At 35.8% G+C, this 15,027-nt stretch overlaps 5 protein-coding genes across 5 annotated transcripts; 2 read left to right on the top strand and 3 right to left on the bottom strand.

Moving 5' to 3' along the window:
• Positions 1-908: 908 nt before the first annotated feature.
• On the top strand, positions 909-3,157 carry LOC131609632 (heat shock cognate 70 kDa protein-like). The gene is made up of 2 exons (XM_058881393.1): positions 909-1,269; positions 1,395-3,157. Exons 1-2 carry the CDS (start codon positions 1,050-1,052, stop codon positions 3,038-3,040), a joined length of 1,866 nt encoding a protein of 621 aa, XP_058737376.1. The 5' UTR covers positions 909-1,049; the 3' UTR covers positions 3,041-3,157.
• LOC131609633 (probable receptor-like protein kinase At5g24010) lies at positions 3,158-5,172 on the bottom strand. The gene has a single exon (XM_058881394.1). The coding sequence runs from the start codon at positions 4,964-4,966 to the stop codon at positions 3,560-3,562; it is 1,407 nt and encodes a 468-aa protein (XP_058737377.1). The 5' UTR covers positions 4,967-5,172; the 3' UTR covers positions 3,158-3,559.
• Positions 5,173-10,597: 5,425 nt separating this feature from the next.
• On the top strand, positions 10,598-11,202 carry LOC131612108 (uncharacterized). The gene is made up of 2 exons (XM_058883927.1): positions 10,598-10,750; positions 10,840-11,202. Exons 1-2 carry the CDS (start codon positions 10,610-10,612, stop codon positions 11,074-11,076), a joined length of 378 nt encoding a protein of 125 aa, XP_058739910.1. The 5' UTR covers positions 10,598-10,609; the 3' UTR covers positions 11,077-11,202.
• A 534-nt stretch (positions 11,203-11,736) lies between these two features.
• LOC131612109 (uncharacterized) lies at positions 11,737-13,044 on the bottom strand. The gene is made up of 2 exons (XM_058883928.1): positions 12,384-13,044; positions 11,737-12,302 (listed from the first exon to the last, which is right to left on the bottom strand). Exons 1-2 carry the CDS (start codon positions 12,984-12,986, stop codon positions 11,916-11,918), a joined length of 990 nt encoding a protein of 329 aa, XP_058739911.1. The 5' UTR covers positions 12,987-13,044; the 3' UTR covers positions 11,737-11,915.
• Positions 13,045-13,051: 7 nt separating this feature from the next.
• LOC131614365 (uncharacterized) lies at positions 13,052-14,763 on the bottom strand. The gene is made up of 2 exons (XM_058885959.1): positions 13,408-14,763; positions 13,052-13,327 (listed from the first exon to the last, which is right to left on the bottom strand). The coding sequence occupies exons 1-2, from the start codon at positions 14,761-14,763 to the stop codon at positions 13,052-13,054; spliced, it is 1,632 nt and encodes a 543-aa protein (XP_058741942.1).
• Positions 14,764-15,027: the final 264 nt, after the last annotated feature.

Raw genomic sequence — 15,027 nt, forward strand, 5'->3', positions numbered from 1 at the left:
TCGTACACACTTTTTTCACATACGGAAATGCATCTCCAAATTAAATTTTATCGTAAAAAATTGTCTCTTCAATTTGATTTAAAAAATTGTGAAAATAGGTGTGTTCGAAAACGCATCTCCGAACGCTAGAGACATTATGAACTTTTCACGGTGGTGTGTGAGCACCTATAAAGATGAAAAGTACATTTCCCTAAATATGATAGTGATAAATTAAATTTAACAGGACCGGATGGGATGGCGGAGATACTAATTGGCTACACAGGGTGGGGGCAGGTCGGGTATTAGTATCACCGCCCCGCACTTACTCCCATAATTAAAAATCAAATTTTCCTCCGTCCCATGACTCCAATTAAATTGGTTTTTCTCGATTAGATGCAGGGTGAAGCGGCTGGATTAGGGGTGGCAAAACGGGCTCGGCCCGTCGGACATACCTGTTTTGCCCGCACTTTTTTGTGGGGCGGGACAAGGTTTTAGGCCCGTTCCCTATAATGTGTCAGTTCCGCCCCGTTCCATTTTTTGCGGGCACGAGATTTTTCATACAATTTTACTATTTTTAGACCTAAAAGGTTCAATGCCCACGGACCTTCCCCGCCCAGCCTTCATTTTTTTGCAGAGTAAGACAATTTTAGACCAGAACACTTAAATATGTCCGTCCCGCTCCATTTTTTTTGCGGACTTTTGCAGGACGGACATGTCCGTTTGTCACCCCTAGGCTGGATGCTACCGAATTTGGATTTTTTTGACGTGCATCCCCACTAAACACTTTTTTTTTAATAAAAGTTAAAAATGCAATAATTACCTTTCAATCCACTACCGAGGGACTCTCTTTAATACACACGGGAAGAATAACAGCCATGGCTACTAATAAGAAGATATAAATTCATTTTATGGAATCAAGATAAATTTATGTACACAGCTTTAAGATACTAAAGATATTTCAGCTAATTCATTTTCATATTCCACCTTATAAAAACCTACCTGAGATATTCACAATGCTGTATCTCTTTCTCTTCCACAGTCTAGAACACTAATCCTTCACTTACAAGAGAATGGCCAAAAACTATGAAGCACCTGCTATCGGAATCGACCTTGGCACCACCTATTCTTGTGTAGCAGTGTGGCAGGATAATAACAACCGAGCTGAGATTATCCACAATGATCAAGGCAATAGAACCACACCTTCTTTTGTCGCTTTCAATGATTCGCAAAGGTTGATTGGCAATGCCGCCAAAAATCAGGCTGCATATAACCCAACCAATACTGTCTTTGGTAATTGATATTTTTTCTGTTCTTACTTTGGTTTATAAATATTTTTATACTTGTTTCTACCTATTTTCTATGCTTTCATTAGAGAAGAACAAATTATACATCATTAACATTTTTTATTTACGCAGATGCAAAGAGGTTAATTGGAAGGAAATATAGTGATTCTATTATTCAGAAAGATATAAAGTTGTGGCCCTTTAAGGTCATTGCTGGTGCTGATGACACTCCCATGATCGTTGTTAAGTACAAGGGTAAAGAGAAGTGCTTTGTTGCCGAAGAAATATCATCTATGATCCTCTCAAAGATGCAGGAGATTGCAGAGAAATTTTTGGAATTTCCTGTAAAGAATGCAGTGATTACTGTGCCTGCTTATTTTAATGATTCTCAGAGAAAGGCCACCAAGGATGCTGGTCTTATTGCTGGCCTCAATGTAATGCGGATAATCAACGAACCAACTGCTGCTGCACTTGCATATGGCATTCAAAAGAGAGGTAATTTTGTTGGAAAGCAAAATGTATTAGTCTTTGATCTTGGTGGTGGCACTTTTGATGTGTCTCTTCTAACAATTAAGGATAATAGATTTGAGGTAGAGGCCACTGCTGGGGATACTCACCTAGGAGGAGTGGACTTTGATAATAGAATGGTGAACCACTTTGTTGAAGAGTTAAAGAGGAAAAACAATGTGGACATTAGTGGGAATCCAAAAGCTTTAAGGAAGCTAAGAGCTGCTTGTGAGAGAGCAAAGAGGGCACTTTCATTTGACATTGAGACTACAGTTGACATAGAATGTGAGGGTATTGACTTCTGTTCATTAGTAACTCGAGCCAAGTTTGAGCAAATCAACATGGATCTCTTTGACAAATGTATGCAGATTGTCGGGAGTTGTCTACGTGATGCTAACATGGTCAAGAGTAGTGTAGATGATATTGCTCTTGTCGGGGGTTCTTCTAGAATTCCCAAAGTGCAACAGCTATTGCAAGAGTTTTTCAAGGGAAAGGATTTGTGCATGAGCATGAATCCAGACGAGGTTGTTGCTTATGGTGCAGCTGTGCAGGCTGCTTTGCTGACTGAAGGCATCAAGAGTGTTCCAAATTTGCTTTTGCAAGATATTACACCATTGTCTCTTGGTATCTCGACAAAAGGAGATATCATGAGCGTGGTGATTCCTAAGAACACTCCTATCCCTGTCATCTTGACAGAAGAAAGATGTAAGACAAGTGTAGATAACCAATTTGGCGTCTCAATTAAGTTTATGAGGGAGAGAATGAAAGCCAGTGAGAACAACTTGCTCGGTTTGTTTAGTCTCTCAGTTCCTCGTGCTCCTCGAGGCCTTTGTATCAAAGTAAGATTTGCTATAGATGTAGATGGTATATTAACTGTCACTGCCAAGGAAGAAACCACTGAAGCTAAGGAGATTACAATAACAAATGTTAATGGAAGATTGTCAAAGGAAGAAATTGAGAGAATGATCCAAGAAGCTGAGGATTTTAAGGTTGAAGATATGAAGTTCCAAGAGAAAGCTAGAGCAATGAATGCTCTGGACAATTATCTTTACAAGATGAGTAAAGTTATGAAAGATGATAGTGTTAGTTCCATGCTGACTCCAGCAGACAACTTGAAGATTAATTCTGCAATTATGAACGGAAAAAGTTTGATTGATAATCATTGCAACAAACACCAGGAAACATGTGTGTTTGTGGACTTTATGAAGGAGCTCCAAATCATCTTTGAATCCATGTTGAACAAGATCAACAAAGGTTTCTTATTCTTATGAGGAAAATAATTTGGAATGTTTTAGTTTTTTTTATGTGTTTGTTAATTTCAGTTTACTCATGAATAATGATAAGATCATATATGAATATTGGTCATACCATAACACATAATTTGGTGCATCAGTAACCTCATATTACTACTCAATTAAAGCTGCATAATCATTTTCACATTTCAAACAGTTACAAATGATAAAAGCTACAATATTAAAAATAGAACAAAACGAAAAATGATCGAAACAAAATAGTGTAATGGCAAACGGTATGCCTTAATAATATTATGATATAAACAAGTAAGACAACTTAGATATATATTACAACAATTCCTAAAAAGTGTTATCAGTCGGAATTTCGTACTCTGCATCCAGAAGGTTGATCAGCAGCATGTTCTTCCATGTTTCTCTTTTCTTATCAAAGCCACTTAGATGGCTTGATTTGCAGATATTCTACAAACAACTTATTTACTTGTAGAATAAACACTGCGACTCACTTTTTTCTTACAATAAAACTATAAGTTGCGAGTATTAAGACTTAACATTATCCTCAGATGAACTCACAGGCAACCTTGCCCATGATACAGATTCCCTCGACTCAATAATCCTTCTACGAATCACTATGGATAAGCTTAACACAATGCACACAGCAGCCACCATAGTAAGAAAAATGCCAGTATTTCCACGTGACCGGCGGCTCTTAAGAACAAAATCAGCACAAACATTTCCATCAAGACTCTTGTATTGATTGTTCAACTTCATAACCTCAACCGCATTCAACATACCATCAATGACATGCGGAAGACTGCTCTTCGAAGGACCTATACTAACACTCAAAGCCCCGATGCTGCTATCTCCATCGACAACAAAGTCAACATAATACGGGGAAGCCAGCGAACTCGTAATAGAAGTGATATCCAAATCTTCTACAGCCAAATAACCATTCACATAAACATTGAAATACAGCAAACCACCCGAAATGCTAGCAATATCACAGAAATGCAACCTAACCAAATACTTATATCCACCCATAATCGGAAACACCCAAGTCATATTAACATTCGGCACAGAATCATTCTTACTTCTAATCAACCTAGCAGTGTTATAAACATTATCCGGTCCAACCTCGCGACTAGCACCTCCAACATGATAATTGATTCTACCACCAAAGTAAAATTTCTCAAACACAACACTTGATTTGAGAAACTCCTCATCAGGAACCCAAGTCCTCCACAAAGAATCATTAAAAGGCGTAACTTTAGGACCCCCAACAGTGACCCTATACACAACCTCAAGAGCTTGTTTGTTCAAATCATCAAAACTCTTCAAATTCCCTGAACTCATCAAATACTGTGCTGTTTCAGGAATAAGATCTGTAGGTGCGGAAATCACCTCAATAGCATTGACAAACGCAAAGTCCGAGTCTTTACCAGGCACAAACACGATCACAAGCTTTTCAGAATCAACCCATATAAGATACTCAACAACCCTAGGGTTTCTTTCACTGTCAGTAACAAAACGAGTGAAATTGCTCAAAACAATATACCCATCAACCAAGATGCTAAATTTAGCAAGACCCAGGTCGAGATTCGATGAATTGAAGGCGTGAAAGTGGAAACGAACGAAGTGGGTTCCTTTTTGTTTGACTGGAAATGAGTATTTTGTAGGTTTAGTGAAAACCCTGGCGGTATGGTAGATTTGGGGCAAATTGGGAAGTGGGTTTTGGTTTTTGACGAAAAGGGGGTGTGAGGAAGTGGAAAAAGAAGGGGAGTGTTCGGCGGTGAAAGGACGGTTGTTGAGGAGGGTGGTGGGGGAAGTGGAACCGCAGTTGATGAGGTAGTTGTCGGGGGGAGAGAAGAGGTGGGAGAAGACGGAGAGTGTGGAGAAGGAAAGGAGGAAGAGAAGAGAGAAGACGGTGTTTTGGTTGAAGACTTTCATGGTTGGTTTGTGGTTGTGTGGAAGATGTGGGATGAGGAGGAGGAGGAAGAAGAAGAAGGAGGGGAAGACTGACCTGGCCAGACGAGTCGAGTGGGACCCACACGTTGTCAGAACTCACAGGCTGTTGGAATCACTTTTCTTTCTTTCTTTTTCATTGATTCATTCCACCCAGTCACTCTCGTTGTTCTCCTTACACCATTTCCAAGAACTTTCCAAATTCATTTTATTAAAACTAGTAAAGGACCCGTGCGCCCGCACGGGTCACGTAAAGTCGGTATAAAAATCAAATAAATATAATATTTTTATGGTTTAATAATAAATTTAAAAAAAACGACATATGTATATAAACAATAATCAACATATCATAATGATTGATAAATAAAAATGAAATATTTTGACAGAAAAAATAAATAAATAAATAAATCATTAGAATAAAAAAATTATTAATAATAGTTACGATAGAGAGGAAAAGAACATTTGAACATAGATGTAATATTTTTTTATATTAAGTAATCTTATATGTTTGATAATGTATCAAAAAAAATTATTAAAATTTGTGGACTACATTATAAATATTAAATAAATATAATATTGTTATAGTTAAATAATTATATTAAACAAAATGAAATATGTATATAAATAAAAATAATTAAATCGTAAATATTATGAATTAAATCTGAAATATGTATGAAAAAAAAATATAATTAGAACACAATAACAATTATTATTAATTATGAAAGAGAAAAAAAACATTAGAACTCTTTATTTTATAGTTTTTATGTTAATATTGTTTTCTTTTTTATATTGTGATTTATTAAATCAATTTATATAAATTAATGATATAGTTAGTATGCCGTTTTGCTTTTTATTTATAAGAATTAATACTTTATATAATACCAACATTTTGTTTTTCTTTCTTAAGCTTTAAAAAATAAATGAATAAATAAATATGAACAATTATTATTAATTATGAAAGAAAAAAATAAATAGAACTCTTTATTTTATAGTTTTTAAGTTAATGAATCTTAACGTGTGATATTGTATGAAAAGAAATACTTTAAGTTTTGGATTACATTATAAAATAAACAAACATCAATATATTACTTTTTCGACACAATTAAAAAATTGACTCATATATAAATAACGTGGAATTAATTAATACTCTTAAAAAGAGTTGATTGTATTTAGTTCTGCATGCACAGAAAAAGTGGATTTCTCCAGTTTCCAAAATCTCTTGCACGTTTACCTACTAAAGAGAAGTCTAATAGGTAATAGGCCTTTGTGTATATATGGTGATAGAAACTTGTTAACTCCCACACTTCAAGTAAGAAAGGGCGAACCGTAAAGCAGAAAGTTGGAAGAAAAATGGGTAATTTCTCCCAAGTAGCCAAAGCTTGCAGGTGGTTGATCTTCTTCTTTTAATCCAATCTTTTTATTTCGTTTGTTTTCTATGGATTCTGAGTCTGTTCGATGCTTGTTTCTTATGTAGGTCATTGAAGTTTCTTGTCGTTGAGGACCTTGTGAAACGATTCGCGATAAAACGAAGGATGAAGCAAAGATCCAAGCAACTCCGAATGAGGTTGAGAACGAAGAAACAGCGGATTACCAGGTTGTGCAGTGATTGGGCTTTACATGCAATCAACAATGTTGCATGCGGCTGGGAAAGGGGGAGTAAGATTAAGAACATATCAATGGTGTGGCAGAATGAGATGCTTGGAATCAAATGGTTGGGGAAGCATCAGGAAATTAGGGCTGGTTTGGGTTTTGCTTTATTGGAAGACGTTCAATTTGTGGCTGATGTTATGGGAAGTGTGGGACTGCAGATAAATCCCAGAATGGTTGAGATGTCCAATTCAGTGTATCTTGGTAGGATCGCCTTTGAAAGTGAAAGGTATAACATTTTTATTCAACGACTGTATTGAAAGAAGATGATATTAGGTTAGATGAGTTTAATTCCATTCCACGCATTAACTCTGTGTTTGTCTTCTGTATGACAGTGACTGGATGATATGGGCAGAGTTGGTGAAGAAGCTTAAAACAATGGTTAGGAATATCTCTGTAGACACAAAATCTATTGTAATATCTACATTAAATGATTTGTTTGTTGATCAGTATGCTACTGGTCATTTTGTGAAATTGTGATTGTTGTGTAATGCAGGTTTAGGTGTTGATGGCTAGACTGGATGAAGTGGTTTTGCAGTTTTGGAAGAGCAGCAGTTTGTTTTGAATGATGTTGCTGGGTTATTTTGTTTTAAATCAATGAAGTTTAATGTAATGTTTGGAACTTTTTATATGTTATATTGATAGTTTGTATTTGAATTGTAACAGACAATGGTTTGATAACCTTTTTTGTAATTCCAATATCATAGTTTTATGATTTGGACCGATGCTTGAACATTTAAATGATTATTATCATGGTTTACTTTAGTTTAATTGGTGTTGTTATTGTAATGTGGCTATGCTTTCAGATTTATTTAATTTGTGTAAGATGTGTAAGTTAATAGGATCCAAGTGTTAATGATATATAGTATGAAAAGTAAACATAAGGATACCATTACATGAAAGTAATATTGTAACAACATTTGCAGTTCAATATAATTGGTAATAATAAAATTGTAGAGAAAAAAGCATCTGAAAGCACATATTATGTATGGTATTTTTTTAAAAAGATTAAGTGTTTAAGATTATTTATACTTTTTTTAATAGAATATTAAGTGTTTAAAAATAGGTATAGTATTTTTTTAAAAATTATTTATTGATTCCTAATTATTACGTGAGTCGAAAAAAATAACTTGACAATTTTTGTTTGAAATATTTGCTCTAACATATACATTATAATTTTAAAAAATTATATATTAAGTATTTATAAAATAATATGTGACTTAATTTCTGGTTGTGATAAGTTTTATTTTGCTATTAAATTTGATGAAATAAACTAATAGTTTATTTAAAAATAGTTGATAACATCTAATAATTGCCCCTAAAAATTGGATTCTACTACATAGGTATAAAAAAAAATACTTATTTACTTTTTTGCTGTTTAGAATTCCGGGAAATATGGTAAAGAGGAGGTAATAAAAAACAAAACAAAGGAGAACAAAAATATAAAAACACTGCATGGTATTGGTAAAGCTAAAAAAAGTAGTGTATGCGTGTATTTTTTAAGTTAACGGATGCTGATAACATAAATGCATTTTTTTAGTTACAATACAAAGCGTTGTTCCAAATGTTTGGTAATTGCTTTGGTTACACCGTGGATAATAGGGAACAATTATGATTGATTAAATAGGTGTCATTTATTGAAGAAATCTGGGGAAACTGAAGCGTGCAAGGTATAGTCACGATATATTTTGGACTATTCACATTACATCACTTTTACTGATTTCATTCCTCTTGTTTAGAAAAAAAACAGACATTTCTTCAAGAGATACTAAGAAATGAAGACACTGAGGGGTGGACGAAAGCCAACGCATGGGTGGATATCAGACGACGATGAAGGTGTCATGAGGTCAGAAACATTATTTCCTCCTCTATTTCAGTTGTTGGGATTTTTTCCAGCCCCGATCTATTTAGGTTTTAGGGTTTTTTGATTTATTCTGCATGATAAAATGGTTTTGTGTGAGTTTTAGAAAATGATGTGAATGGAGTAGAACCCTTACTATTTCTGAAATTCACGTTTCGGGATATTGTGAAAGTTTGACTTATCTTTGTTTGGCTGTTAGTGTTACTCATTATTTCCTAATAGTTTTCATTTTCGGTCCAGATTGTCATCTTATATCTATTTTCAAGTTGTTAATCTTGAAATTTTAAGCTTATTTAAGTAAGACTTAGGGTTATTATTGTTTATTTCTCCTTCAAAACGTCCTAACGGAGTTACAACTGTTCTTCCAGTGAGGAGACAGCATTGATTGAGATAGAGAAACTCGTGAATGAGGTTGCAGATGGTTCTGAAAAACAATCTTGTGCCAGGTCTGTTAGAAAAGATAGGACAAAATCGAAGAAATCTGTTACATTTGCAGAAACTTCAAAGAATGCCCCTGTAGTTGTTTCCAATGTCGTCAACACAGCTGTTCCTATAAGGAATGTTAAGGTTGAACAACATGATGTCCCCCTTGTCTCTGGGAACGATAATCAACCAAATAGCAAAACCACTGAGAACTCCAACACTGTTGTTGAGAAAACAGTTGCAAACAAAGCAAGTGTCCTTGGTAAGAGAACAAATATGCAGGCAGAGTGCAGGACTGCCAACAAAAGAGCTGTTACAGACGGGAAACCAAAAAGAACTGTGAAACTTGCAAAAAAAGGCAAAAATGTTTCAAATGTTAGGATAAGAATGTGGGGGGGAAAGCCAACTTACTGCTGGGATATTGTTATAAAGAATTCAAGAGTAAAGAAGGATAATGTCCAGGTAAGCATGCTCGAAATTTACCTTGTATTTTAATACTCTGCTGATGTCAAGTGTTTGATCAATGGAATCTCTGTGTTGTTGCCGCATTTCCCTAAGCAGATAGCAATAGACTGCTTGGCAAGTACTGTGAAGGAGGTAACCATTAGAGATTGTGATTTGCTTCAACAATTCAAGTGTACTGTGAAGACGGCATATCGTAACGGGGTTCCAAGTCCATCTGAGAAATACATGACTAAAGGCTGGTACGCATATGTGAAGGCCAAAGGGTTCAAGAGAGGTGACAAACTTACATGTCAATTGGCCCGACATGGTACTTTCATTTATGTTACGATGAAGAAGAAATGATGGGTCTTGGAAATTTGTGGAAGAAACTTGCTAATCATTATGTTGTTTAAGTGTTTTCAGTATAAACTCTTTTTCCTTTATGTATGGGGGAATTTAAATCTTGTTGTTGGATGGCATTTTGTGTTGAACTTTTCCTGCAATGCTCCTTAACTCTATCAAAACTCAACTATCTTTTTTGTTTAAATTCTAATGGTTACATCTTTTTTATAATTCTGCTGTTATGGTATCTATAAGTTTATTTGTATGTTATGGATAACTATTTTGGCACCTAACTTTAATGTGAATCATATGTTTGGAATATGAAAACTATTATTTTGTTACAATGCTGTCATTTAGAATATGAATTCTTTTTTTACTATATTTGTTAAGAAAGTGAAAAATATTTCAAAAATACATAAGTCCATACACTATTGGATATTTAAATAGATGTTTTTTATAATTAAATAAAAATATATGATTTAATTTAGGGATAATAGCTATTTTCCCCCCTGCCATATTAGCGAGGTTTGAAAAACACCCCTGTAAAAAAAAAATTTAGATTCCCTCCCTAACATATTCAGATTCCTACAAATTGGTCCCTCCCCCCATCCAGTCACCAGAATCTGAATTTTTTTAATAATTTTTTAAGTTATTTTAATTAGTGACATGGAATAGTTGATGAGTTGGCACAGTAATTGAAGGTAGCTGCGGTAAAAACTTTTCACGAGTTCACAACCCTCAATCCCAAACCGAAAACCCTAAAATAAATTAGGTTATCTTCTTCTTCTCCCTTCTTCAACAGCAGCAGCAACTCGATCATCTTCTTCTTCCTACAAGCAAAACCCTCGTTCTTCCTTTGTCGTGTTCTTCCTTTGTCGTATTCCCGCTGTTGCGTTCTCATCTTCGTCTTCATGGAAGAAAGCTCAAACACAAGCATCCTCTCTAATGGAAGAACAAGACCCAAATGTGGACACGATCTCCCAATGAAAATGTTTATTTCCAAATCCAAAGCAAATCCAGGGAGAAAATACTGGAAGTGCAAGCACTGGGGGGTTAGATTCATTAGCTTTCCAATTTTCTATTTCTTCTACTTATTCTGATTTCCAGCTATTTGGAACATAACTGTATTATGTGTTTGCAGAAAGAGGAGGATTGCGAGCTGTTTCTATGGGATGATGAGTATTTTGGAGTGGACGTTTCAAAGGAAGATCGTTTGGTCTGTACGTGCGAGACTGTGGCTCACCAGATTAAGATGCTCACGAAGGAGATCGAAGAATTGAAGATTACTATTGACAACACTAGAAAAGTAGTGAAATTTGTGATATCAATAGTTGCTTGTTACTGTGTGTTTTATGGTATAGGCTTAGGTAGAATGTAAGAATTTATGTTATAGGCTTAGGAAGAATGTAAGAAACATGATTTCATGAATGTCGTGTAACTCAAATTTCTAATGTGAATCAGTTGCTCAATTATATGTAACAGACCATATTCAATTGTTATTTCAGATTGTTGTGAATCAATGTTGCTCAATTATGTGCCAAATTTACATGCCAAGGTTTATGTGCCAAATTTATCTGCCATAACAAAATGCTTAATAACAGATATTTAATACTTTGATACCATAACACCAGACCGCCATATAAATGCCTTTATTGTGATATCCAATATTGCAAATGCCATAACAGAATCCTTATAACACCAGCTGCTATGATACAATTAAATGCCATAATACAATTTCTTATTGCAGACCAAAACAAATAGAATATTGATAACAAAATGCTCATAACAGAATGCTCATACCACTATAATACTGATAACAGTTGCATTACAATGATCAATAACATGATCATTATATGTTCATTACAAAAAGAGGCATAGAACCAACACATGTTCATTACATGTTCATTACAAAAAGAGACTTAGAAACCACTTGTTCATTACAGCAAACCCTAACAATTGAACCACATGTTCATTACAAAAAGAGGTTTAGAAACCTTACAACATCTATTACATATTCATTGCAAACAGTCACCAAAAACAATGATTTCCCCTAATGCCATAAAGTTACAAATAAACTACTGAGTCATTCTTCTTGCAATGTCCTTCCATTTTTCATCCGCATCATCAAGTACCAATGGTGTATCTGAAGTTGAGCCTGGCCCACTAATTTGCCTTGAATTCTTCAAAATCTTAATCCTTTCACTAACCCTCTTCCTCTTAGGCTTGTGAACAGATGCTTTTTTCTTCTTTTTTTTTTGCAACAGATGCAGTAGACTTAGGTTGATCAGCTGCTATGGTTGTTGTTTCAGTTTGACCATGTGATGCAGGAGCAAGATTGACTGTTGCAGCTTGAACATCTGTAGAGGGTGTGGGATTGCAGACTTGTGATAATTCTTCTTGTTGCAGCATAGCTTCAATTGCAGCATCTATGTTAGGATCATCATAAGTATCAGTAGGTGCAGCTTCCTCATTTCCAATAGGTGCAGCCTCCTCATTTCCAGTAGGTGCAGCTTCCTCATTTCCAATAGGTGCAGCTTCATCATTTTCAGCAGGGAGATCTTCCTCATTTCCAGCAGGTGCAGCTTTGGCTCTTGGTGCCTTTCTCTGAAAATCATGCAATGTATTATAAGCAACCAGCTATAAACAACAAGCTATTAAATTGAATAAATGTATTAAGTTGTTTACCTTTCTCTTTAGTGCATTAGGGTTTTGTTCCTTGCTTTTGCATTTCCTTGAGTTATGCCCAAACTGATCACACTTTGTGCATCTATATGAAATACCAGGCCTTCTCATTCTTGAACCAGACTCATCTTGTTCCCTAAACCTTAACTTCTTTGGCCTACCAGGTCCTTTCTTAAACATAGGTGGCAGCATATCTTCCACATCTACTGATGGCCACATGTCCATCCCATTGATGGGGCTCACATTATGTTCATAACACTTTTGATATGCCTCTCTAGTATAGCACTCATCTACATATGACTCTGGATTCAAACTTTGATAACTCATGGCAGAGACAACATGCATACATGGTATACCCACTAGTTCCCAAAAACAACATGAACATGTTTTTTTCCCAAGATCAACTATAAACTGTTTACCATTGAATGGGTGATGCACCTGCCAGATGTCACCCATACTCCAAGTAGGGAGCCATTGACCACTCATTGAGACTTCCTTGTCTAGCCTCTTCCTAGGCATTGGCATAATATTGTGATTCCACTTGCTTAGCTTTTCTAAATTATTAACAATCCTATTCATCAAGTAGTTTCTAATCCACTCACACATTGTGAGGATAGGTTTGTCCCTAACTTGCAAGATTGTACTGTTAAATGACTCACTTAAATTGTTCATCAATACATCACACTTTGATAAAAAGAGAAAGAATGCTTACACCACAATCTGGTTGGAACACCCATAAGCCATTCCCATGCCTTCTTGTCAAGGGCCTTCAACTCATTCATCTTTTTCTCCCAAGCTTGAAAATATGTTGCTTTAGCAGCTCCCATTAAGAGATCCCTAATTGCTGCACCACCACCAAACTTTTTCTTAAAATTTGCATAGAGATGTCTAAGACAAATTCTATGCTCAATCTGCTCAAACATTTCTTCAAACACTGCTACAAGTCCCTGTAAGTAGTGGATTAGTCAGGAAAAGGAAAGAACAATATACAACAAGTAAGAAAATAAAGTTGTATAAAAGAGAAAACCTTTTGTTGATCTGATATAAACACATATTTCCTCTCTACACCAACATCTTCCATAAGTAATTGCAGGAACCACCTCCAGCTTTCTTTTGATTCAGTCTCTACAACTCCAAAAGCCAATGGATAATACTGGTCATTTGGATCTCTAGCCACAGCTACTAAGAGTTGACCTCCATACTTTGTTTTAAGATGGCATCCATCCACACCAATGAACGGCCTACAGCCATTAATGAATCCCTTCTTGCATCCATCCAAGCAAAAGTAAAACTTATCAAATCTTGGTTGAATAGTAGGCAGAGGCCTCTCCACATCAATCTTGATAGTATTCCCAGGACATTGTTTTTTAAGCTCTGCTGCATACCTCCATAACATAGTGTATTGCCTAGTTGCATCTCCTTCAACTATTTCTTCAGCCAAGCATTGTGCTCTCCATGCTTTGCCTTTAGTGATACCCACAGCATATTTCATTCTCATTTCAGACATTATTTCAGACACTTTTACCTTTCCCATGGACTTCCTTTTTTCCACCACTAGCTTTGATACCCACTTTGAGTTGGCTGATTTGTTATTTAAAACCCTAGCACAACTATGTGACCCCACCCATGTTTTTAGTTGGTAAGTGTGTCTGTCACCAACTTTACTACACAAAGCCAAAAAACCACATTTGCCCTTACACTCCACCCTAACCCTATAGTTTTCATTTTTTACAAACCTTATCTCTCTTCCATTAAGAACAGACCATTCCCTAATAGCATCTTTGAACTCCACCAAAGAATTAAATTCCATTCCTAACTTGAATTTGAAGTCTTTATTCATCAACTCACTTCTAAACTTTTCATATTTTGGATTCTTTTCATCACCACTTTCATCGGGATCAGAACTGTCCAACTCCTCACTACAATAATCAACATCATCTCTTGGGATATTAGTGGGGATCTTGCTTGAGGTACAACCAAACAGTTTAGATGGAACAGATACCTTGACTTTGGGTGATTGTTCAGTCATCTTGCTTTTCTTGCTAGCACTTCTCTTGTAAGCAACTGATTTGCCATTCCCCACAAGCCTTATACCTTCTGTGGATTTCTCTAATTCCACTTCAACATAATCAGCATCAACTTCAGGGGCTGCTTGTTCTTCCTCGTAACCTTCATTTTCTACTGCTGCCCTCTCTTCTTCACTATCATCAAACAATTTTCCTTCAATATCACTGTCATCACTGCTGCTACTGCTGTCATCATTTTCTTGCATAGGGTTACAACCAGATGGCACAGAAACCTTGCTTACGGTATCCACAACATTGTGTTCAACCCATATATGACCATCGACGTTATTATTGATACAATGTGTGGCAATTTCCATAGCTTCTTTGTCATCGGTGACATGGAAGTAACTATCATCAACACCTGGGATCTTCCTCCACAGTCTAAAACCAACATTACCCCAGTCTTTAACTAAACTGAAAGCTTCAAAGTAGCTCCAAGTATCCGGGTCTTGTTCGTGAACAGTAGTTTCGTCCCCACCCTTGTAGAAGATGAACCTTTTTTCACGCACAAATTGACCCCCATGGTGAAATACGACACTGATGGTGGACATTTCTGAAATTTAATATAAACAACTCGCATT

Source organism: Vicia villosa, linkage group LG6, assembly GCF_029867415.1.
Source record: "Vicia villosa cultivar HV-30 ecotype Madison, WI linkage group LG6, Vvil1.0, whole genome shotgun sequence".
Lineage (NCBI taxonomy): Eukaryota > Viridiplantae > Streptophyta > Magnoliopsida > Fabales > Fabaceae > Vicia > Vicia villosa.